Raw genomic sequence first — 25,858 nt, 5'->3', positions numbered from 1 at the left:
GAGGTTAACCACAACTGCATCTCTCAGCGGTTCAGATTCCTGTGGCCAAATCTTCCACTCATTACTCACCATACCGTCCACTCTGTTGGAATTATTACTGCTTTGTGTGTGTGTGTGTGTGTGTTTTGCATGTATTCATGCATGCCTTTTCTTGGGACCGTCAGAATCTTAACCAAACAAAACATTTGATTTCACAGGGCTGCAGTTTATTTTTGCACACAGGGTTCAAAATTAACGTTTTGCCACACCTACCAATGGCAGATGAATTTTCAGGAGGTGTGAGTCTCAAAATGTCCTGTTCATACAACAGCTTACGGTAGCGGCTCGAATACTGTCTGTATTAATGAATTACCGACCCACATTCAAACACCAGTAACCATAGTAACAGTGACTAAATAGAAAAGATGGCGACTTCTAAATCGAAATGTTTTATTACAATTAATGTGATGTCATTTAATAAACCAGTTCAATCGAGGCGTGAGGTCATCCGTTAAAAAAATGAAGATACATTGTGATTTTGTTCCTCATGTATTCGTTTTGGTTGCTTAATGTGAGGAACATTCTACATATATGTCGCCACATGGAGTTCTGGTAGGGGAAAAAAACTTGCCTAGTATCCTAGATAAACTTATTTTGGTAAAACATGTATAATGTTGTTTGTATGCAGTTCCTTATAAAATGACAAAACAGCTGGAGACAGTAACTGTTTTACTTGCATTTGGTGCTTGGCGAGTGATAATTTTGGACCCTGGCTGCAAGTACTCCTCAACTTTCTCAACTTCTTCATTTACAGATTTCTATATCACACTGTTGTTTGTCTTTCTAAACATTAGACTTTTTTTTTTTTCTGCTGTCAGGCAAAGTGAATGTTTAAATGTTTTATTTTTTCTTTCAGTGAGTCAGTTACAACCACTAAACCACTTATTAGCCTTTCTCTTTCTGTCTGTACCCAATTTCCTGCTTCAATTTCTCCAATTTCTCCATTATTCTCCCTTACTTTTTCTCTTTCTTCCTCTCTTAAATCTGTCCTGGCCGGGCAATGTGCAAATGTTTCATGGCTGATGTTATGTCACTGTCTAGCTGACTGTCGTAATTGTAGTTTCCTTGCAAATCTTCTCCATTCTAAATGCAGATGAATTGGCTGCTCCCATAGTTGAACACCAGCCGTCTGCCGATGAGGAAGGTGAGTGTCATTGATCTTCATAATCATGCTCCTCTTCCTCGCTGTCATCATTAGCCACCCACCCTGTTGAAAAACCCAGTTAAACCAGCCTAAAGGGGTTTGCTTGTCTTAGATGGTCTAGCTGGTCCAGGCTGGCCAAGCTGGTTGTCATCAGAACCCTTCTAAAACCAGAAAAAAAAAAAGAAAAAAGACCAGCTTAGCCAAGCTAGGAAACCAACTAATCACCTTATATTGGTTAGAGCTTTTTCTGGGTTTATGTATAGTGTATAATCTGGTCCGGCTGGTCTGTTTGCTGGTTTTAGGGGGTTTTATAGGCACATTTCAGCTGGTCAGGTTTGTAGACCATATTAACCAGCTGAGAACCTGCTTGGCCAGACTGGAAAACCAGCTAAACCAGCTAAGACCAGCAAGCTGGTTTCAGCAGTGTGGTGGTAGCATATTGCAGCGATAATGAAACAAGATTTTATTTATATTTTACATAGATGGTCCTTTTAAATGGAGCAGTTTATTTAGACAAATTGCAGTACTGATTGGAATTAAGGATTAAAAAAGTATTTGTGTAAGGATCACCATGATGCCTTAAAATGCTGTCTAGGTAGACATCTCAGTAGGGTTTGGAACAGATCTAATGTTTTGTGTATTTGTGTGTGTGTGTGTGTGTGTGTGTGTGTGTGTGTGTGTGTGTTTTAGACCTTATCTCCCAGTACCCTACACTGTGGACAGAACAGGTCCGCAGCCGACAAAACAGGACCAGAACACAGTGTAAGTGACTGACAAACATCTGTTACCATTCTGATATATATATATATACAAAAACTTGGACTTTGACATCAGGTCTGATCTCGGTCCATTTCCAGCTCGTTTTCTCCATTTGACTCCACAGTTGGTGAGTGAATGAAGACTTTGACAGTATATGAGAATAATGTGATGGTGGTTTTGGAGCAAAATTTTATTAGCTCAGTAGATGTTAACGAATTATCAGTTATGTTTAATTTAAGAATCAAATTTTTCTCAAATTGTTCAAAACAATGTCCTTACCCCGATTCACTATGGTAAACATATACAAATTATTTGTATTTTGAGCTGTCGGGTAGGATTTGGTGCGAAATCGCTGACTTATGACATTCATCCTTGTGTCATTACGTCATGTCTTTAACACAAGACAGAAGTACCGGCTGTCTCGTGTTCTGACTGGAGAAACTACGTTCAGTTCAGTCACATTCACGCAGTTCAGGGCAGCATTGCTGCAATCTGGATGAATGTTTATCTGTTATCCGTTTGGCGAAGTTGTTTACCTCTATAATGCTTGGATATGTTGTCTGATATGGTTGTTGTAGCTAATATTGCATGTCTTGCTTCTATGAATCGAACATAACTCGTGTTAACCGATCGTGATGTATCTAAGTTGTTGGAGGAAGTTACTGTGACATGTTTACTAATATTTACAACTTCTGAAATTGACTTCTTGTAATTGTTAAATTGCATATTAGCATATTAATTTAATGTTTAATAAAGTATATTTTATCCCCATCATTACTTAATCTTTGTTTGATGTTTTTAGTTTATGGTGTTATTGTGTGCATTGCATAGACATAATATTGTAGTATTACGGCTCACTTGCATTATCAACTGAGGCTGTACAATATAATATAAAAATAATAAAGTCTTCCATTGAACTCGTATCAGCTATATCACAAGTATCACCTCTAAAATTGACATGTGTAGTACAATACTAACATAATATAAGATAAAACACTTGTGTATATGGTTGAGTGACAATAAAGGGATTTTATTTTTTATTTTTATTTTGAATAATCATATTAAAATATACTGGTAATATATCCTGTTCTCTATGTAAAAGTGCTTTCGTGTCAGAAAAGCACTATAAGTGTAAAATTCATTCATTCAAAATATGTAAATACGAGTGTTTTTTTTTATCTTCATAAAAGCAAGTAATATTTCAGTTTTAAATGTTTCATTGCATAAAATAATATCAACATAAATAATAGCACGTTATGGCTCTGAATATCTCCCAGTCATGATCACACACAGGCGATGTCCAGGTAAGCTCAAATCATGAGACTCATCTGCCGGAAGAGCAGTGCCGAAACACGATTCGTGTAATGTGTTCTTCCGCAAAATGCTTGTAATTTTAACTTTCAAACACAGATGTCACTAGAGAGCACAAAGTTATGTAGTGCAGCTTTAACATATAACAAGAGAATAGAGTTACAAAAAGAGTGTGGTCCAGCATTGCCCAGATAATTCGATCCTAGAAAAGTTTGATGAGAAATGCAGTTTGTTTGGAAATCTGTTGATCACAGACTTGGCACTGGACACTTGGTTTGATGGTAGTTTGAGACACATTTGGGGAAACTTGTGTTAGATTACTGGGGTCTTCTCAGGAGAAAAATCTGAGAAGCAGGAAACTCTTACAAAAGTCTACATTTGCTCTCATTTAATAGACAATAAAGAGATCTCTTTTGTGTATCTGTAAACTTCAAGAAATTGTCCATTGCTTTAGTCACTCACTCAAACACACACAGCATTGTATTCTCAAGCACGTATGTGTTGGTCCTCACAGATCCAACTAAATGCAGAAACCAGCCACTGCCTGACATGTTGATCTAATAAAGGTGTCAACAGAGATGCCATTAAAACCCATCTGGGGAAAAATGATGGCATACACTTACTGTAGGTCTGATTCTGATGACATTATTACAGAGTTTGTGGATTTCAGCATTAGACTAATTTTGCGTGTGTGTGAATAGCTTGATTGTAAAGTTCTCTTTACTAAAAAATCAGCATAGCGCAGTGAACGCCGATGGTTTTGATTACGCCTGATTCGTTGGGGCCTAAAGGGTGATTATCACTATTCAGAGAAGCTCAGAATAGAACTGAAAGAAAGATTGGGAGACAGAAAAGTCTAGGTTTAAAAAAAGAAACAAGAAGATCAAACTTATGGCAACATTTTCTGACTGGAACTATGCTATCATGAAGCCAAAGACCTGACAACACCACAGAAAAAGGATAACTATAAAAGAATGTGGGAGAGAGTCAAAAAAAAAAATTATCCTTTACAAAAAAAGTTATCCTTTACAAAAAAAGAAATATGGCAGTACAATGGTTCAGTGATGGTAACAGATGGTAATACTGTGGTACTTTGATATATCATGTTTGATTATAATAGTCATGTACCATGGTACTTAAATAGTGCTGTAAGTTTCTTCTAAGAGTACCATGGTATCACCATAATGTTAGTGTTAAACAGCATGGTATTTTAGTGGTAGCACCACCTTTTTTCAAAATGATATTACACAGCTCCTTACACGTATTGCAGCAGTTTGAGGTAAACGAGGGGCGTTAAAAACGAGTGAAATGTTCTTCCTATCAGATGAGGTTTTAAAGGTTAATGCTCTATCCAGTTTAAAATAAACAAAACCCTAACCTAACCCTACCTTCCTATACTAACCCTCAGTGTTGGGCAAGCTACTCAAAAAATGTAGCAAACTAAGCTACAAACTAAGCTAAAAGCTACGCTTCAGAGAAAGTAGCAAGTTACCTGTCAAGCTTGCTACATTCAACCGCAGATGCATGGAACATACTGTCATAGACAAAGCATCTAAAAGACTTATTCACATGATGTTTATCAAAGCCTTGGTTCAGTATATTACAGTTTAGTGCAATACAGTATACAAGTATACAGTAAAGTGCAATATACTGTATGTGCACTAAAATTAAAAAATAAATAAAAAAATGTAAATTCATATTTAGACATGCTACTTATACAAACCCATGTGTTCAACATTTAAAGTCACTATTTTTACATTTTATTTTTCAGATTTAGACTACTACCTCTGCAAACCCATACCCATTTAAACATAATTTCATTTGCACATTCCTGTACAAAAACTCTGCATGCATACAGTATACTATTCATCTATATATTCATCTATACAATACAGAAAAACAGCAGCTAGACACAGAATTACAAGATATATCATCAGAGGCCAAATTTCTTTACTAACCGAGCAAAATGGCAGTAAGAGAGAAAAAAATTCTGAAACTGCAATTGCTATGGAAACCACGTCATTTTATGGTGCTTCTATGGCACTTTCAGCTCACGTGTCGAGTTGCATGTTCTTCGTGATTTCTACCCAGGTCCTTTGGATCGCTCCATCAGTTGAGCTGCCGCTCAATTTGATCGAACACGCTTCTAAATGTAGTTGGTTATGTGATGCAAACATAAAAAAATATCACCTTACAAGTTATGCACAATATTAAAATGTTTTGATGTCATACGATAGCATTGTGTGAGGAACAGGGTGGAAAATAAGTGTTTAGGAACATGTAATCTGCCCTTTTATTAAACAAAAGTAATTATTGTAGTGCCTTGTGTTAATTCACTAGGAAACTGCCGCAATACGGATAACAAGACACATACAAATCATTTTGCAAAAATGTAGGTATAGTAACATGATTCTGTGAGACCAGGTTGGAATAAAATGTACAAATCTAGTTTTATGTTAATACCATGATACTTTATAGTTAAGAGAAGTTGAGAAACAAAATCTAGAAAGAAAAAACTGATGATACTGTGAAGCTGGAAAGAAATTCAGGTAATGTTGCTGGCATTAGATGAGGTGGCTCAAAGCTTTGCTGGAGAGTTCTGTTGTCGCACAGGACTCAAGAGATGATTGGTTCCTGATGCAGAGAAATCTTAAAGCTCAAAATGTTGTGCTCCATATGGATCATTCATGTGTTTCAGGGTGTCTCTGTATGGATATGTTTGAGCCTCATAAATCTTTGGGTTAGCCCATGTTTAAAGTTCAGGATTCAAAAAAAGCAATGAGACGCCACAGTTTTCTCAACACAATGCATTTTATGCAGCGATTCTCTGCCCAAGGTCAATATCTTCATTCAAAGACACTGAAAGCAGAGGCACACAGAGACAATGTGTAAATATTTATGCTGGTTAAGCCGCAGGAGCCCTGTGCAGTCATTAACTTAATCTCATAAACATTCCCGCAGGCACAAGTTCTCTTTCTTTTCACTTTCACTCTCTCGAACTGTTTTCCTCTTTTACCCTCTTCTTTTCCCCCTTGAACACTCTCTCCATCCATCTCCTCTATTTCTCTATCCAGTTCACAACGTCCATCTCTGTCTCTCCTTTCTCTCTTTCTTCCCTTCCTGTTTTTAGGGGATTTGTAAAATGTTTTGGATTTGAATGAAGTGGAATTAATGGTGTTTTTTTTTACTACTTCAGAAAATTGTGAATCTTCAGACAAAGCCTTAAAAAAATTGCTACGTAGATTTTTTTAGTTTCTAAATGGATGACCGAATGGATTTTTAATTTTCTCGGCCCTTCAAAAATCTGTAAGAAATTTTATGGCGAAGCCGGCAAACAGGAAGAGAGTGTATATTTTGGCAGTGCTTTGGTAAATTGAATTAAAACTTTGCATATCATTGAGCATGTTTACATAGACAGAATTTGCTGATAACTAACAAAAAATCAGCTTATTAAAAAAACAAAAAATAAACAATTAAGCAGGAAACCTGCGGTTACATGTATTTGGACAGTCATTGGGTTATTCTCTGCTTTTGATGTCAAAACGTAAACAGGCATGCACACAACGCTTGCACAAATTGAATAAGCTGGTAAGTTTTTGCTTAGACCATTTATGACCTTACCTCATTAAAGAAACGCCGTTTAAAGGTGCACTAAGTAATTTTTTTTCTCTTTATTTATTTATTTGTACTCCTAAAGAAGTTAATTGTAATTTTCAAACATACTGTATGTATAAAATGATGAGCACTCACATGAGATGTTGACTCTTGTCATATCAGTAACCTTATAAAATATATTATATTCTACATGGAGAGGGTGCCCTCATGGGGGCTGCCATGTTAGAATCACATGACTAATCGTTTAATCTCAGTAACGGCCCTGTTGTTTAACGCTTTCACTCATGGATTAAAGTAATCATGGCTAACTGTGAACAGTGAATTTCTACAATGGCATCTGTAACTGAAAATTATTGTTTGGTGACAGCCACATAGTAATTAAAAAAATAAAAAATTAAAAAAAAAATGTTCTAAAATAATTTTTCTTTGTTAGTGCACAAAAGTAAGAACACTTATATAGATTTATTAGTGAATGAAATCCATTGTCTTGTTTTACCCCAGCGACTTCATGCGATCAGGAGCAGCTGTCGGCACAGGAAGAGGCAAGACAACATAAAAACGAAGCAGTTTTTGTGCCCGATTGCGCTCATGGTGGCCTCTACAAAGCTGTCCAGTGCCATCCCTCTACTGGGTACTGCTGGTGTGTCCTGGTAGATACTGGGCGGCCCATACCTGGCACGTCCACCAGGTGAGAACATGCACTTCACTAAATGTCCTAAATCAGTGGTTCTCAACTGGTGGGATGCAACCCAAAAATGGTTTGCAGATGTGTTTTTGAAGGGTTGCAGACAGCAGAGAATAATAGGTAGAAGAACAAAATAAATAGACATATATATTTAAAATGGACTAAAACTGCTTCCCATTTCTTTCATTGTTGAGATCAAAGGCCGGGCATCCAATCAAAGTCTACTGTATTTCAGCGCAAATTCATCTATCACATGGGAGCTATAGCCAAATTTTGCAGATGCATGACATGTCCTGATCCTTGAAAACCAAAATATTAATTTTGACATTTGTTTACAATTTTGTAAACCTTTTGGCACTTTTTTGTAACCAGTTTTTGTCCTGAATCAAAACCTGTTGTGAACCACTAAATGTCTTTAAATGTCATGTTTTTTTTTTACTGTACTTTGGATATTCAGTTGGTCCTTATTACATAAAAATCAGAGCTCTGGTTCCATCCTACAATTTGGGGTGAAATTTCTCCAATACAACTGCAAGGGCAAACAGATATTATTTCAACATGTCTCTTAACTTTAGCTTTAACAAAATGTTATTTTAAACACTTTATAATATCTCTGGCACCCCAACGAAACTAATCCCTCCATATTTAGTATCCAAAATACAACTTAAGCAATTCTTCTGTATTGAAAGGAGAAACCCACCACTTGGCTTTTAAAATGGTTGGTGCCAGTCAACCTGTTCTCTTATAGTACATCTAATATACACCCAGGGCAGCCCTCATTATTCAAGTTACTGTGGGGTACACAATTGAGCTTTGGTATTCCTCAGGGGCCAATACTGGGCCCAATCTGATTTAGTCTCTTTTGACATTTAGGTCATTCTGAGAGGTAGCGAGAGTACATTTCTGCTGTGTAGTTGATGCTAACATTACTTATGAAGGTAAACCAGCCTTCACTGGTTTGCTGGTTTAAGCTGGTCTTAGCTGGTTTAAAGTGGGCTGACCAGCTGAAAAGTGCCATTCAACCCCCATCTAAAGCCACCAGCCAAAGAGACAGCTAAAACCAACTTAAACTTGTTTAAGGGTTATGAAGCTAAATATACCATCAAATCAATGAAATACTTGCTACCAGGACACTTTATGTGGTTAACAGGTGAGCTGCTCCGCTAGCCAAAATCTGTTGTGGCCTTATGCTGTTGGAGAATGACATAACTTTGTTAGTGTGTATGATTTGTGTGGGTGTGTTGGCTAGGGGTCAATGAAACTCAAAAAGTGGGAATGGCTGTGGATACAGGGGCATATTTAATGAGTCACAGGAGCATTGCAGTGGATTGCTGACCATCACAGAATGTAGTATTGAGTTAACAAAGACCCAAGCAGTTTGCCAGACAGTGCAATAGAGCATGCATGGAAGTGCTACCTTCCCAACTTTTTACTTTTGAAATGTATTCCACTACAGATTACAGAATACATGCTGTAAAATGTAATTTGTAACATATTTTGTTAGATTACTCAAGGTCAGTAACGCATTCTAAATACTTTGGATTACTTCTTCAGCACTGGTAGATTTTTTCACTTGTTTTGACTATAAAAACTCTGCCAGTACAGGAAGACAAATACACATGTTAAAAATACATTCTCTGAAAATCCTAAATATCTTATGCAGTGTTGTTTCTAAAACAAGATAAATCAAATTGATCTTGTTTTAAATATTTTTTGATATTTTTACAGGAAAACAATACAAAAATTATTGTCAAGAATATGATTTTTGTCCTAATAACAAAGATCTTATTAGAAAAAAAAGAAATTATGATCTAATGTGAATTTTCTTGATAAAAAAATTTGATCGTGGCTGGTAACATGTGCATGTAAAATGGCTAGAAATAGCATTTTAGCTTAGTGTAAAGCTGACAATTTACACAAGGTTTATTTCTATTTCTTCTGCTCCAAACTTACTTCAAATTTACTTTTCTGTCTGCTCGTATGAATGTAACACATCATAAGAAAGTGTTTCACTGCTGTTCAAATGCACTTTGGATCGCATCATTTATATGTATAAATGTTTTCCAACTGAAAGGACTAAATATTAAATGAAACAAATGACAATAAAATGCAAAGTAATCTCTTCAGTAATCAAAATACATTTTGAATGTAACTGTATTCTAATTACCAATTATTTAAATTGTAACTGTAGTGGAATACAGTTACTTATATTTTGTATTTTAAATATGTAATTCCGTTACTCCACAACCCTGAATGGGGCCATGGAGTCCCCACACCATATTCTCTCCCTCCTAAACCTTCAAGCGATCACATCCTCCTTCTAGGGTCATCATGGCTTGTCGAAATGGATAAGGGGAATAAAGATTCATCAATAACAGTCTTCAGGACTTTTTATTCAGTTGGCCTTTTAAATAATAATAAGTTTATTACAAAAGTTAGAGGCCAGTAGAAAAGCAGTATCTTCCTGCTTTCTTTCTGAACAGGTTCTAAAGCAAAGTTGTTCAAGATTTGTGGGTGGCAAATTTATGTTTTAATACAACATGACTGGCATGAGATTTTTGGTGATATTTTTGGGCTTTCTTTTATTTAAAAAAAACAAAACAAAAAAACATGGCATATACATAAAAATTAAGTATCATTTTGATTGAAATGATGGTTCCTCTGATCAAAACAGATGAAGCCTATAAGCCTTCTTAGAGCAAATACATAAATATCAAGATATACTGTACCGTTCAAAAATTTGGAATCACCATGATATTTTTATGTTTTTGAAAAATATATATAATTTGTAAATTACAATCTTACAAAGAATTGCAAAGATGATTTTCTTGACCAAGAATGCTTTAAATTGATCAAGAATTGCAGTAAAGACCTTTCGAATGTTACAAATGACATATTTCTAAGTATATAAATGCTGTATTCTTCAAACTTTCTGTTCATCCACAAATCCTCCACTTGCAGCAATGACTCCTTAAGCATTCTAGCAGTCAGTTTATTAGGATATTCAGATTAAGTTTCATCCTATGCTTTCTCTAGCATTTCCCAAAGATGTAATTGTTTGTTTTTTTCAGTTCAGTTCAACACCTCAAATTTAGACTTATTCATTTACAGTACCATCCAGTTCTTTTGCCCTTTCTACAATTTTCTTATTTGCCTGTTTCAGATTTGGCTTTTATTGTTGTTGTGCTTCTTTCTTTGTTTTCTTTTTTCTATCAAGTCAGCAGTGCATGGAATAGCCTTCATCTAGAGACTGAATCTTTAGAAAAATGTGTTTCTTTTCGGCCATTTTTCAAACCAAAATTTGACTTGGAAGTGCAAAGTGACTTGAAAGTGTACTCAATACTTCAGCAACTGCAAAAGACACTGTATTTCAATGTACAGATTTATTAAATAACACAACCCTTTTCAACTGTTCTAATAATACGAAACGTTTCTTGAGTACCAAGTTAGCACATTAGAATGATTTCTCAGTGATTAGGTGACAGTATTTTCACAGTAGGCTGGAGTAATGACTTTACTTGAGTAAGGGCTTTGTCATCATGGGCAAAAATTTAATTTTGAAAATATATAGAAATATAAAACAGATATGTCAAACAGTAAGAATAATTTTCAACATTGCTAATGTTTTTGGCATTTTTTTTGGTAACAATTTACAATAAGGTTCCATTTGTTAACATTAGTTAATGCATTAGGTATCATGAACTACCAGTCAACAATATATATTTTACAGCATTTATTAATCTTTGTTAATGTTAGTAAATAAAAACACAACTGTTCATTGTTAGTTCATGTTAGTTCATTGTGCATTAACTAATGTTAACAAACACAAAATTACATTTTAAAAATGTATTAGTATAAGTGGAAATTAACATTTACAGCTTTTATTAATCTTAGTTAAAGTATTGTTCATTGTTAGTTCATGTTAACTAATGTTAACAAATGGAAACTTATTGTAAAGTGTTACCGTATTTTTCCAATGTCATGCATCCTTGGTGAACAGAAGCATACATTTCTTTCAAGTTAAAAAAAAAAATTTCTTGGTTCGCTCTTAACTTTTAAGCAATAGTGTATATACTAAATTGTCAAAAGGCTGAAAATGTAGATATTTAAATAAAATTAAATAACTCCATCAAACTTGTTTTGTTTTAATGCCTAAGGTTTTTACCCTTATAATTAAAAATAAATAAATCTAAATACTTTCTCAGCAGTAGTGGAACATTTTATCTGTTCAAATTCCCATTGATTAAACAATCAAATTAAACAATAATGCTTTGTATTCACTCTCATTCTCTCATTTCTCTCTCTTGCCATAGATACGAACAACCAAAATGTGACGGGAATGCTAGAGCACATCCTACCAAACCAAAGGACCATTACAGGAGCAGACACCTGCAGGGTGAGTAGATGTGGAAAGTTTATGCAAAGTGTGCTAAGAAAGCAAGGTTTAAAGATGATGTAACAAGCAGACACTGCAACATTGACTCAACCCGTGGTGTGAGTTTGGGGCGGAACTATTTGTTTGTTCAACCAATGGTAGACGGGGTGTATGAAAACATTATTTTTGCAATTCTGTTTAGTGAAGCAGAAATTGCACAGTTCACCTTTAAAATACCTATCTAATCTAATCTAATTAAATAATTATATCCAGTCCAAGTCTTTGTGTGTGTTGCATGTGAACTCAAGCATGCACAGGTATGTGTGTGTACATCTACAATCCAAAACCATCTCCAGGTTTCCCACGACCCCAAGGCCTGTATAGACCACAGATGTTAACAGATCATCTCACTGTGGAAAGGGGGAGGTAGCAAAGATAGATTACAAAAGATAGCAAGGAGGATGACAAGGAGGGATGAGTGTGGGGGAGTGACCATGACAAAAAAACAGAGGATAAAGGAGTGAAGCAGGGACAAATTAAACAGCAGAAAGGAAACGAGGGAGTGACTTCCATTTACAGCTTGAATGAAGTCGTTGATTACACTAAAATGACAATGAGCGACAGTATTCTGCTTCTGAATCCACTAGGGGTGGGCGAAATATAAAATATTTACAATTTATTCTATATACTTGTGTTGGCAATATGAAATGAACCAACACTGTGAATTTAACAGTGAGTTTAGAGGTGAGGTGTACAATTTTTGTGTGGCACCATTGCGTCACTAACTGGCATTGCAAAATTAATGATTGTTTTCAAACAGGTTTCCCGAGCACTCCCATTGTCTTCCATTGGTTTAACAAACAGAAATTCCTGCCCAAAACTCTTTTTTTTTTTTTTATACCTATATTAGGCAACCTTAATATCCATTTTTACAAAACATTACTGTGGTGGTACCATGGAATAAGATAGCACCATGGACATGGTACTTTGATATTTACCATGGTAATATCAATACTGAATAATTACTGTATCCATTAACCATTGTATGTAGATGGTACTTCCAAAAGAACTGTATTATTATGGTACCATGTCCAAGAAACATGCTATTACCATAGACCAGTTAGTTAGTGCAAACACATGAGAAATGTTTTTTGAGTTTTTACTCCATGCCAGATAGGAGAATGTGGAGGTACCCTGGCCAGACTTTGACTAATAGGATTATCTACATACTTTAATAAAGATTAAAAGGAGGAATAGTGTTTTAAAGTGCAAGAGGTGTGAGAATGCGTCTCTGTGTGTTCTTAGGTTTTGTGCATTTGTGTGTGTGTGAACACACATGTGTAACTGCATGTAATTTGCATAACATTTCGAACTTAGTACCAAAAGGTTACCAAAACTATGGGTCTGTTCCAAAACCAAGTGAGCTGCTCCAAAGCCAGCATTTTAAGGCGCTCTCCCGGCTATGTATATTAATGCTCATTAGAGTATTGCGTTGTTCCTCTAACATCACCTGTATTGAAATCAGCAGTATTTGAATGACTTGGAGTTGTTGCTTGTGTAGAGCGTTCCAAATCGGCCTGTTATGAGGCTTCATTTCAGTTAGCTTAGCCTAATTTTCAAAACCAAGTACTCATATTAATAGTTAATAGTACATTTTAGGGTTAGGTTAAGGTTAGGGTTTTGTGTTATAGGCTACTTTGGACACAAAACTGCCCCAATAAGTTAGCTAAATGTGAAATACTCCCATTGGGGATGCTTTTGAATGTAAAAAAGGAATCATATATATATTTTATAATTCTAAAAATTGACACTTAATTACATTTATTAATTTAGCAGACACTTCAATCCAAAGAGACCTAAATCATAAATCCAAATATTAGATTTTTAGGTTAAAGCTGAAGTGTGTTACTTTTTCTGTGTTAAAATACTTTCTCCTATCCCAGCTTAATATGCAGATACAATTATAAATAAGCCATTCATCGGTTAATTTTCTCGAAAACTGTAAACACTATGCCTCTGTAGCGCTATGAAATTCCCGTGTTTGTTTTGAACGACTGGTCTAGTTCTACACAATAACATTGACTCAACCAATGGTGTGAGTTGGGGGCGGGACTATCTGTTTATTCGATCAACGAGAGACAGGGGGTGTATTCGTAAAGCTGTTTTGAAAACATTATTTATTCCGTTCTGTGGCGCTAGTGGTGCAGAAAGTACACACTTGAACTAAAAAATAGTGATAACCTGCAATTGTTACCTCAAAGATACATTTTCACTTGATACTATCCATAAAAATGACTTTTGTTGGTGTAACCTAATTTGTCAGATCAAATAAACAAATATTTCATTGAATAAAACCAGTTAATTTAGATGTTACCACATGACACACAATTTTTTAGGCAACCTGACAAAACATTTTTTATACAGTGTAGGTTGAGTGTTAAGGGGGATTAGTCTTTGAGCATGCCCAATTAACCGTGTTACTACAGTAATATGGTGTTAATATAATAACCATGTTTAATTTTGTAGTAATGATTTAACTACAAAATACTATGGTGATACTATGGTTACTGTAGTAAAACCATGGTTAAGTTTTGTAATAGAAGATTAGGGTTAGGTTTAGGGGTAGGGGTTGGTGTAGGGTGTCTGTGGGACTCTAAATAAATGCTATACACATGCTGCATTGATGCCACTATACTGTGTGTTAGTATATACAGTATATTTAAGGATGCAAATAGTATTTGCCACTATTTGCACTTATTGCAAAGAAGATGCTTTTGGTTGTTATTTACACTTAGTGCAAATATCTTCTGCCTTTAATAAATCATAAATCACAAATAGCAAACTATATTATATTCAAAATGTTATAATGTACTGTCTACTCACTTTCCTGCAACAATAAAAACATGCAGCTTTGAAATATGTATTCTTTGAATTGAGCTAAGAGGTCACCATGTGACATTTTAATCTTCTATTGGTCACATCTTCTCGTCATCTGGATTCATTGGTCAGAGTTAACCAAACAGTCTTTTGTCCAAAGTGGAATGCAAAATTTTAAATGTGAATGCGGAATGTGAAAGTCTATATAGTCATTTCAATTAGCTTTATATGAAAATAATAGAAGTCTATGTTATGTCCTCATCTAGATAACTAGGTAAATGTGCAAGTGTGAGACAAAGATGGAGAAAACTGAATTAGGGAAACTGAACTAATTGCTGGTCTTAACCTTTACTACTCAAAGCTGTTTGCTAGCTTTGCTACAGTGAGCTTTGGACGCTTTGGTAAACATGCTAATAACTTAAGGTGTTAATGAATAAAGCTCTCTCTGTTCTTCAGGTGTATGTGGATGGTAAGGCTGCCAGCAGCATGTGTACTGGTGCTGTTCGGTGAGCAGCTCTCAGGTCACGGCTGGTTAATTGTGGTGTATGGGGGGGTTGATAGGGGCTGCTGGCGGCTAAACATCCACAATTCACAGCCAATTCCACAATCTTCATGACTGCTTGAATCCGACAGTTTTTATGCAGCTTCTGCAGCAACAATTTTAGGACACTGAGTAACACTGAAATGCTTTGAAATGCAGGGTAGTGATGGGTTTCACCATTGAATTCTCACAGTGAATCCTTTAATCAGGTGTATGTATGTGGTAATGTATAAATTTGTGTTGTTAACTGGAGAGTTTGACTGAATGTCTGAATATGTATTTTATTTCTCTTGGTCTCAAATTTAGAGGAGCCTTAAAGGGATAGATCACCCAAATATGAAAATTCTGGCATCTTTACTCACGCTCTAAACCCATGTGACTTTCTTTCTTCAGTGGAACATAAAAAGAGAAATTTTGAAAAATGTTCACGCTGCTCTTTTCCATAACACATACAGTGAGTATGGCTGTCAATCTCCAAAAAGGAAAAATATGCATCATAAAAACACAATTGAAGTTGTACGGAACACTTTTTTGGTAGAAAAGGTCTTCTGAAGCCATACAACAATTTAGTGTGAGAAACCAAAATTTTGCTTTGGACCGAAATTAAAGCCGCTAGTCACCTAAAATCTTCCCCTCTGCCTTATCTATCAAATCCAACTTCAAAGACGTGTGGCCAGGGGCCTTGTGAGACTCTAGCTGTGTCCCAAATCGGATACTACTGCACTATACACCATTTTGTAGTGCTATTTGTGTACGTTGTGTGTTTACACTGAAAAATGCATGAAAAGTACTCGGATAATGTTGGACACTTCATGTACACAGCGGTTGCAGCTTGCACTATGTAGCGGAAGGGACAGGGTTAACAAAACAATTGTAATTAATGGTGAAAGTGGCAACTACCGAAACTTCTTTGAAGACAACACTTTACAAATGTGAGTTGAATGTTCTACCATCACCTCACGCTGTGTGAATATGTACGTTGTTTGAGATATAAATGTTGAACTGAGGTTGGCTAACGTGCTAATGCTAGTGGCAACACATCACATGCGTTTGAAATGTCGCTTCCATCAGCTGAAAAACTGCTCTAAACGTAATGTTGTTTTTATTTAAAAAGCATGAGTGAAAGAATGCACTCACTCGTATGACATTTTATTGTTTCTGGGCCCAGTAAAGAGCAGAAACTCACACAGGTATCACAGCAGAACATGTGTTGCAGAAAACACTCAGAAAATGTCTACACTTATCTTGTTTAAATGTCATTTTTTCTTTTCTTTTCTCTCATGAGAGGTCATCTGTTTACCTTATCACTCACTCTCTCTCACTCTACACACACACACACACACACACACACACACACACACACACCTGTTCACAAAGTCCTCAGCATGCTATTATCTCCTGCACCAGAGAATCTGTCGCCTCTGGGCCTGACTGTAAACAGCTCAGCATGCAAAGACTCCTTGAGAATACACACACTTTCTCTTTCTTTCACTGGACAGAGATTACTACTTTGCTTTTAGGATGGGGGTTTTGTCCTTTTTGGAGCTTGACAGGTGTGACTCTCTCAGCTTCTTGACTAGTAGGTGACTGATGTGTTTTTCAGTGGCTGAAGCCGAAACCAATATCTAAAGAGCAGGGCAGACCTTACAAAAATTGAGAGTTCAGTGCAAATTTGCCGCTAACTTGCCGCAAATTCGCCACAGATAATTTCACATGCAAATGAGCTTTGCGGCAAACTTGTGGCAAATTGTCCATTGTTGCCAAAGGTTTGCCAGAGGCTCACCACTACCGGTAAAGAGCTGCAAACATTTGCGGCGAATCACAAGCTCATTTGCATGTGAAAATAACGAGCGGCAAGTTTACAGCTAGTTTAGATTTTTTTGTAAGGGAGTCCATATAAATGTCAGTATATAGTATACATAATGCAATTTAAATGAGAGCAAATAATATGTATACAAAACTGACATGAAACAAACAATTATTTTATTCCACATTTACTCAAATTCACAAAAAAAAAAAAAAAAAAATGAAAACAGACATTATTTACTATCCAATACATACTATTCATTGCTATTATTTAGCCAATAAATATTTTTTTATTTTTAAGTAATTCCCATTAGTTTCAATGGTGATTTTCATTAGATTCTTATTACTGTAATCTATTGTTTTTTAATTGTAATACAGTTTTATTTTTGAGTCAGCATCAATTAAAGGCAGTTCAACAAATACTGCCTTGATGTGTTTTTTCATTTCTTTTTTCCATCCTCTTTTTCTCCCAATTTGGAATGCCCAATTCCCACTACTTAGTAGGTCCTTGTGGTGGCACAGTTACTCACCTCAATCCGGGAGGTGGAGGACAAGTCTCAGTTGCCTCTGCTTCTGAGACAGTCAATCCACGCATTTTATCACGTGGCTTGTTGTGCATGACATGAAGGCTCATGCTACTCCCCGCGATCCACGCACAACTTACTACGCGCCCCATTGAGAGCGAGAACCCCTAATTACAACCACAAGGAGGTTACCCCATGTGACTCTACCCTCCCTAGCAACCGGGCCAATTTGGTTGCTTAGGAGACCTGGCTGGAGTCACTCAGCACACCCTGGATTTGAACTCGTGACTCCAGGGGTGGTAGTCAGTGTCAATACTCGCTGAACTACCCAGGCCCCCCTGTTTTATCATTTCTAATTTTTTTATTTCTATTGCACTTTTCACAACAAACATCGTTTTAAAGATTTACAGAAAGCTATGCTGTAACAGAAAATTATGCTGAATGTTTTACTGTCCTCACTTAAATGAATAACGTGATTGAAAATCACGTCGTACTTTTTTTTTTTTTTTTGAGTATACATGTATATATTTTATGTGTATAAAAGTATAAATACTTTCAAATTGAAATAATACATTGTATAATAGCAAAAACGATTATACAGTGAGCTTTGACGATTATAGGGGTGTGTGCTTAATTGCCAAAATAATATCACAATCGTAAAGGAATAGTTCACCCAAATATGAAAATTCTGTCATTAAAAAAGCACTACAAACAATGCATGTTCTTGAACGAGTTTGTCTCATCCACATTAATGAACACACAAAGGACATCAAGATTTTCACTAAAAACTGACTTCAATTTGGGTTGTTTTTCACCAAAACCTATCTTGTATCTTCAGAAGACTTGGAATATGATGCATTAATCCCACTGACTACTGTTATGATACTTTTGGGCCTTTTTTTTTAAAAAAAGCTTTAAAGTTAATCAGTATCAACTGCTATTGTATTGATAAGATGGACCAAGAAATTTACTTAAACATCTCCTTCTGTGTTTTGCATAAGAGGGAAAGTCATACGGGTTTGGAAAGACATAAGGGTGAGTAACTTTCAATTTTGGGTGAGCTATTCATTTAAGGGTCCTACAAATATGCTTCATTTTCTTTAAGCAAAATACATGTTTATACCTGGACATGTTCTTGGCAGGTTTTGTGAGATTCACCCCAGACAAAAGTCTACAGAGCACAGTTCCCACACACAGTAGGCTTTTACCTGCGTCTATAAACACAGGACACACGGCTCGTCCTCTGTTTGATTGGCAGCTGTCATCTTCCTTAGACAGGATAGGGGAGGTCTGATTTTTACGACAGTGTGGCAAAGAATGTCTGAAGCCATGACAGAGCTTAACTCTCCTCCTCTCCACCATCTTTATATGCAGTTGGTGTAAAAACAGTGAAACGTCTGTTAGTTTTACATCTTTCAAGTGTTTATTAGACCACCTATGGTGACAATTCCCAACATAGCCACCAATATTTTTTGCATACCAGCAGTAACCTTCATTTACAAGAGCATGTACCATGGTAGTTCAGGAGCCTTCATCCAGAGCTCATTTAAAAGAAATGTTTTAAACATATATACATATATAAATAAAAAAAATTGCAAACAAAATTGTACAGTGTTAAATATTTTAAAATGTCATGCCTTTTCTGAGTAAGAACTGTGTTATAATGAAGGTGCTAATATACAGTATACAGTGTTAACATGCTTGCTTAGTTTCTGAGTGTCAAAATAACATATAGTTCAATAATTAGGACCAGAGCAGCAGAGTTACATGAGGTACTTCAGTCCCAACAGCTGTTTATGAGGTTTCATAGCTGTTTATACTGGTAACTGCCTGAAGGTACAAATGTCACATGAAAGGAAGCTTTGTTCTCTTTCAATCTTTTTTTGCCACAGGACTTTATTTAGAAAATGCTTAAAGGGATAGTTCACCCAAAAATGAAGTTCTGTCATCATTTAAACACCCTTTTGCCATTCCAAATGCATGAATTTCTTTCCTCGGTGGAACACAAGAGGTTATTTTTTCCATACAATGAAAGTGAATGGTGACTAAGGCTTACATTCTTGAGAGCTGCAGCAGAGGGTAAGATTTGCTTTGATTAATGACCTAAATTTAGTTCTGTTCCTTACACAAAGCTATTGTATGGCTTCAGAAGTCTCACAATATAGCGCACACGTAATATGAACTAGTCCTTTATGTGCTATGTGAGGGGCTTTTATTTTTATTTAAATATTTCTACCCCATTAGCTCTGGGGGATGCTAATTTTCAACGTGAATGTTTTGATGCCTTATTTTGTTATTTTAAGTAACATAAATGCAAAATTGATCTCTGAAAACTTCAGATTCTAAGCTTTCAAATGATACCTCATATGCCTGACTTATGCATACGGAGACGTTTAATGTTTTAAGCGTAAACGTTTTTCGTGATATAGCGCCCCCTCCTTTGGATCTGCCAGTGATTTATTTTTTTTTGGTCCTTTTTGGAGCTTGAGAGACATGGTTGCTATGAACGGTTGTTGTATAAAAAAGAGCTGCAAGAGGATTCTTCAGAAATTCACTTTAGTGTTCCACCAAAAAGAAAAAACAAAAAGAAAAAACAGCATATTAGTTTGAAACGACATGAGGGTGAGTAAATAATGACAGAATTGTCATTTTTGGGTGAACTATTCCTGTTGTATAGAAATATATTTAGTGTTATTTCACACATTATTATTTATTTATTATTATTACTATTATTTCACGCAAAAATAGAGAGTTCATGGCAAATTCACTGCAAAATTGCCGCGAATTCGCCACTGATAATTTTCACATGCAAATAAGCTTTGCAGTAAACTTGCGGCAAATTGTCCATTGTTGCCAAAAGTTTGCCGGAGGTTCACCACTAGCAGTGAAGAGCTGCAACCTTCTGGCAAACATTTGTGGCGAATCACAAGCTCATTTGCATGTGTAAATAACGAGCGGCAGACTTGTGGCAAATTTGCGGCAAGTTTAGTTTTTTTGTGAGGGAGGTCAATACTGATTCAAAATAAGTGCTTTTACGTTTACAGGTGTTTAAAAAAACACATCCACTGTTTCTATCATGTAGGTCCTTTTAAAAGTGATGTGAAAGTAATTCTTGCATCCATGTTTTTCAGGATGTCCTGGGGAGAAGAAGACAGAATTTCTGACGAGCATACTGGACGCATTGTCCACAGACATGGTCCATGCGGTAACTGACCCGGCGTCTGCTGGCAGGTAAACAAGAAATTGATAATTGACAGATTTAGATGTAATGGTCTGGTTCATGAAAGTAACTGAACTGGCCTCGCTGTGCATAGTAAAAATATTTACTCACTTCATTAGCTGTCTGGCTAATTCAGGTCCTTCACCTTCAACAAGCAGTTAAAGAGAAATTTCATTTGAAATAAACTTCATCTGCAGTTTTAACATGGCAGCAAAACTGCTGCAATGTTTCACTTGGTAAACGGTTCACTTGTTGCCATTCAGAATTAACTTTCACATCCAACTTGTAGAAACATACAAACGCTATTAAACTGTCAACCTGAGAATTTTCACATTAACAATGTTTGCATCATGACAATTCCTATTAAAGGAGTGTTCCAGGTTCAATAAAAGTTGAGCTTGATTAACAGCATTTGTGACATAATGTTTTCCACAAAAAATTATTTTGACTTGTAAACTTAAAAAAGCTAAACTTGCGGTTACAGTTGTTACTTATAATGGAGATGTATGGGGCCAGTCCATAAACGCTAAAGTCCACATCATTTCAAAAGTATAGCCACAAGATTTTAGTGTTTTAAAATCGCCTACTAACCTGATCTGTGTAAAGTTATATTCAATATTGCAACGTTGTTGTCATGACGACAAAACACTGTAATCCCATTATTGAATATAACTTTACACAGATAAGGTTAGCAAGCAAATATTTCACACTAAAATCATGTTAACATGTATATTTTAGCGTTACACTTGCTTCATTCACTTTCATTGTAATTGCCTTATTAAAGTCCGCTTTTTGTTTTAATAAACAAGGGATGAGTTGAAATAATTTTTTGTGGTAATCAACATTACGCCACAAATGCCGTTGATTAAGCTTAACTTGTATTGAACCCGGAATATTCCTTTAAAAGCACAATTGGGTCATATTCTGATTATGCTTGTGACAATTTACATAAGAATGGTTTTTACAAACGATTTACACAGTTCTTCTGCTTGTGCTTCAAGGGATAGTTCATCCAAAAATGAAAATTCTCTCATTGTTTACTCACTCTCACGTCATCCCAGATGTGTATAACTTTCTTTCTTCTGCAGAACACAAACTGAAAGCTTTGTTACTCCTTACAATGCAAGTGAATGGTGGCCAGAACTTTTAAGGTCCAAAAAGCACATAAAGGCAGCATAAAAGTAATCCATACAACTCCACTCCACTTAAAGTTAAATTTCTGTCTTCAGAAGCGATATGATAGGTGTGGGTGAGAAACAGATCAGTATTTAAGTCCTTTTTTTTACTATGAATCGCTACTTTCACTTTTATATTCTTCTTTTGTTTTTAGCGATTCGCATTATTTGTGCATATCGCCACCTACTGGGCGGGAAGGAGAATTTGTAGTAAAAAAAGGACTTCAATATTTATCTGTTTCTCATCCACACCTATCATATCACTTTAGATTTAACTACTGGAGTCATGCGGATTACTGTTATGCTGCCTTCATGTGCTTTTTGGACATTCAGAGTTCTGGCCACCATTCACTTGCATTGTATGGACCTACAGAGCTGAGAGTTTCTTCTAAACATCTTTGTTCGTGTTCAGCAGAAGAAAGTCATACACATCTGAAATGGCATGAGGGTGAGTAAATGATGACAGAATTAAAATTTTTGGGTGAATTATCCCTTTCATGAATAAGGCCTCTTATTTGGAATACATCACATTTATTTAAACCAATGCATGTCCAAAATAAAGTTATTATGCGTGATGTGCACGTAAATGCCGCCAATGATTATTTGATGAAGTGTTATTTTTTTCTGCATTCAGGATGTTGGAGCCTGACCCCAGTCACACTCTGGAAGAACGAGTTGTCCACTGGTATTTCAGCCAACTTGACAAAAACTCAAGTGGTGACATTGGAAAGAAAGAAATCAAACCATTCAAACGGTTGCTGCGCAAGAAATCCAAACCGAAGAAGTGTGTGAAGAAGTTTGTGGAATACTGTGACGTCAGTAACGATAAGGCCCTGTCTCTACAAGAACTGATGGGCTGTTTGGGGGTCACTAAGGAAGAAGGTGAGCTGCATTGTTTCATGTTGGATAACCAAGCAACTCTGTCTTGATGTCAGTTTGTCGGTGTAAATCACTGTCAGAGCAAATCACTGCTGCAGTGTGACATTCGCAAAAACCTTGCGTTTTTTTCTCTAAATCATTGCGACACACCATCCCAATGGAATTCAGTGGATTTGTAGCATTCTCTGATGTTATGTAAACTGTAGTGTGTAAGGGGCTGTTCACACAAGATACATTCTTGCGTTCAGACTGCAGTGTTATTTTATTGTCGGTCTATGTAAACATGCTTGATGGCAGTCTTTGTGTCATCTGGCAAGATTTATTGACCAATTATTGACCAAATTAAAACCACTGGCATAATCATGAAAAAGCAGATATAAAAAATGGATGGTTTATTTATAATTAATTATGTAAATATAATGCTTGTATAAAATTTATAATATTATTTTTTCTGAGTGTAATTTAAAGAAACACATTCCAAACTAGTAATGCATGTTGAATATGAACATTTGTAATGTTCTATCATAACATGCTATTATATGAGTTTTATTGTTTAGAACTGCAAAAAACAGAAGTGCAAAAAGTGCTAAATAAACTTTTCCCCCATATCAATCATCATGTTATATATACAGTATATATATATATATATATATATATATACTGTGCATCCCTAGGACAAACAAAATGTTAATATTAGCAGTCAACAATAGAAATATAACTTCTTTTCTGTTGCACTCGTCTAGCTAAGTGGCCTAAATTTTCTGACTGGATGAAGGAAATAATGACAGCGTTCATTTTAGTTTCAGGCAAAAATGGTTTAAGATTATGTGGTCTTTTCAATGACCATGAGTGCTTGCATTTGTTAAATAACTTTCTCAGAAACAACCCATATCACTGTCATGTAATGGGAAACTGTCCTGTAAAACTCTCATTGTTTTTTTATTTCCTAGGGGCTAAAACAGGTGAAGGCACAACCTCTAGTAAACTGGTGAGTTAATGTCTGCGTCTGTTAACTTTCACCACATGCATTCCAGCCCACCATTTTTTTACTGAGCAGTACATTGAAATCAATTATACAAGACATTTAGAAAACTTCCAATATTCGTTCAGAAATTTCTCCTTTACTAATATCAGTGTGTGTATATGGTGACCCCACAGCAACAAAAAATGTACACAGACACATTTAAGACCCTAAGAAATAGCTTGAAAAGAACAATTTTCATCCCTGAATTTCTTTCTGTACATATTACATATTGAAACATGAAGTTGAGGAGGGACATATAGGAGGGCTTGTCCCTTTAAATAGCCAATAGCCAATAGCCTTTAGTTTACGTCATTGCCGTGAACCATGATTTGCTATTTGCCATTGCTAGCTTGTGTTGCGTGAGATTAGGGGGAGGGAAATCTCATTCTAGAAAGCATTTGATTGGACAAGAATTTGTATATGCTATAAGTTCAAGATGAGTCATAAATATTTTTGTCCACTTTCCCAGGAAAAAAAAATACTTTTGATTTCATGGGGTCTTTCTGGGGTCGAATGCTACAGTATGAGATGATTACAAATAATGGTGGGGGAAATTCACTAAGAATACATTGTACCCACTAATAACGACATTTATTTGCATGCACTATTTGCGTTTATTTTGCGCTCAATTCACTAAAGACATTATGCAAATCAGGTAATTAGTGCTGACTGAAATTTGCAATTTTAAATGTAGAATGTGTACTTGACTGCACGATGCGTCTGGATATGTTGCCGGTTATAACGCTCTTCACCATTATTTGATGAATTACTAGTACAACAATTACTAGAAAATGTACACAAACATAGCATTTTGTGCTAAAATACAACACACTGGACTATAGTTCATGGAAATGATGACAGCATTAAGATTATATTTGCATTGCTTTCACTGTCATTTTAATGTTGGTCTTGCTACTTGCAGAACCTGGCAAAGAAACAAGGCTAAAGTCGCCTCTGAGATCGGATTGCACCAGCTCTTGTCCCGCAGATCACATCCCCACCAAAATGACGACAGAAACCATAGTCTTTGCACTTTGTACTTTAAAACAATGTAAATTCACTTTGTAGAAAGAATAAGGTATTTAAACAGACTGCTGAATATGTGAATGATGTAGTTAGCATTTGTATGTCCTTACAACAACAGCAAAAAGAATAATAATAATTAACACATACAATGTATGTGTCCTTTGTGAGTCTAAAATAAGTATTCTTTTCTAAGTTGTACAAGTTGTATCACATGTTGCTTCAAGGCCATTTTTGTTGTTCTATTACGTATTTTGTTTGTCTTTTGGCGAAAATCTGAATAGTTTGTAATGCATCTAAACTGAATTTTAGAAGCTTTGTTTTAGTTTATATATATATATATATATATATATATATATATATATATATATATATATATATATATATATATGAAACCCCAACTACTGCCTTGAGTTTGGAAGTACAGATTATAGTCCTGTGCCATGCATGGAATGGGATGCAATTTTTTTTTTTTTTGTTGAAACTGCTTCATGATGATTAGAAATAAAGACGTCTTTTATAAAAAATACAAAAAATTTATTTTTATTATTGTACTAATGTTTGAGAGCAGGATCTCCGTGACCTCACAGACTGACCCCCTTTTTTTTGCTCTGTGTGTAATTTATGATACGTTGATCTGGTGGTGAATCTGAGAGATTAGATGGTTTATGCTCTGGTTTAAACACCACAGAGAACATTTATCAGGGGATTAGCTATTGACGCTTCAAAGATGACAAATTAAGGACTTCAAAACTGTCCAGATACTACTTGAACCCCTCCTGCATTATCTCCACAACCCTTTTCACTGCTGCATACAGATACAGGAGATAACAGCAGGGTGAGTGTCTGAACGAGTAAGGC

The 25,858-nt window shown here is 35.7% G+C and overlaps 2 protein-coding genes across 3 annotated transcripts in view; one reads left to right on the top strand and one right to left on the bottom strand.

Annotated features, from left to right (window-relative positions):
- LOC127412201 (SPARC-related modular calcium-binding protein 2-like) overlaps positions 1 to 25,496 on the top strand; it is a 52,361-nt gene extending 26,865 nt beyond the window's left edge. Inside the window, exons 6-13 of one of the 2 annotated variants that reach the window (XM_051648393.1) lie at positions 1,100 to 1,183; positions 1,874 to 1,945; positions 7,370 to 7,556; positions 11,867 to 11,949; positions 20,808 to 20,907; positions 22,706 to 22,953; positions 23,901 to 23,938; positions 24,897 to 25,496. In XM_051648393.1, coding sequence (XP_051504353.1) covers positions 1,100 to 1,183; positions 1,874 to 1,945; positions 7,370 to 7,556; positions 11,867 to 11,949; positions 20,808 to 20,907; positions 22,706 to 22,953; positions 23,901 to 23,938; positions 24,897 to 24,920 — 836 coding nt within the window. In that variant the 3' untranslated portion in view covers positions 24,921 to 25,496. The remainder of the gene's footprint in view (positions 1 to 1,099; positions 1,184 to 1,873; positions 1,946 to 7,369; positions 7,557 to 11,866; positions 11,950 to 20,807; positions 20,908 to 22,705; positions 22,954 to 23,900; positions 23,939 to 24,896) is intronic. The other variant, XM_051648395.1, reaches the window with a different exon arrangement.
- Positions 1 to 25,858, bottom strand: part of LOC127412197 (actin-binding LIM protein 1-like) — a 232,954-nt gene that overhangs the window by 34,395 nt on the left and 172,701 nt on the right. The gene's annotated exons all lie outside the window — the stretch shown is intronic.

Source organism: Myxocyprinus asiaticus, chromosome 21, assembly GCF_019703515.2.
Source record: "Myxocyprinus asiaticus isolate MX2 ecotype Aquarium Trade chromosome 21, UBuf_Myxa_2, whole genome shotgun sequence".
NCBI classification, from domain to species: Eukaryota; Metazoa; Chordata; class Actinopteri; order Cypriniformes; family Catostomidae; genus Myxocyprinus; species Myxocyprinus asiaticus.
Note: the sequence above shows the minus strand (reverse complement) of the source record. Positions and strands in the feature narration are given on the sequence as shown.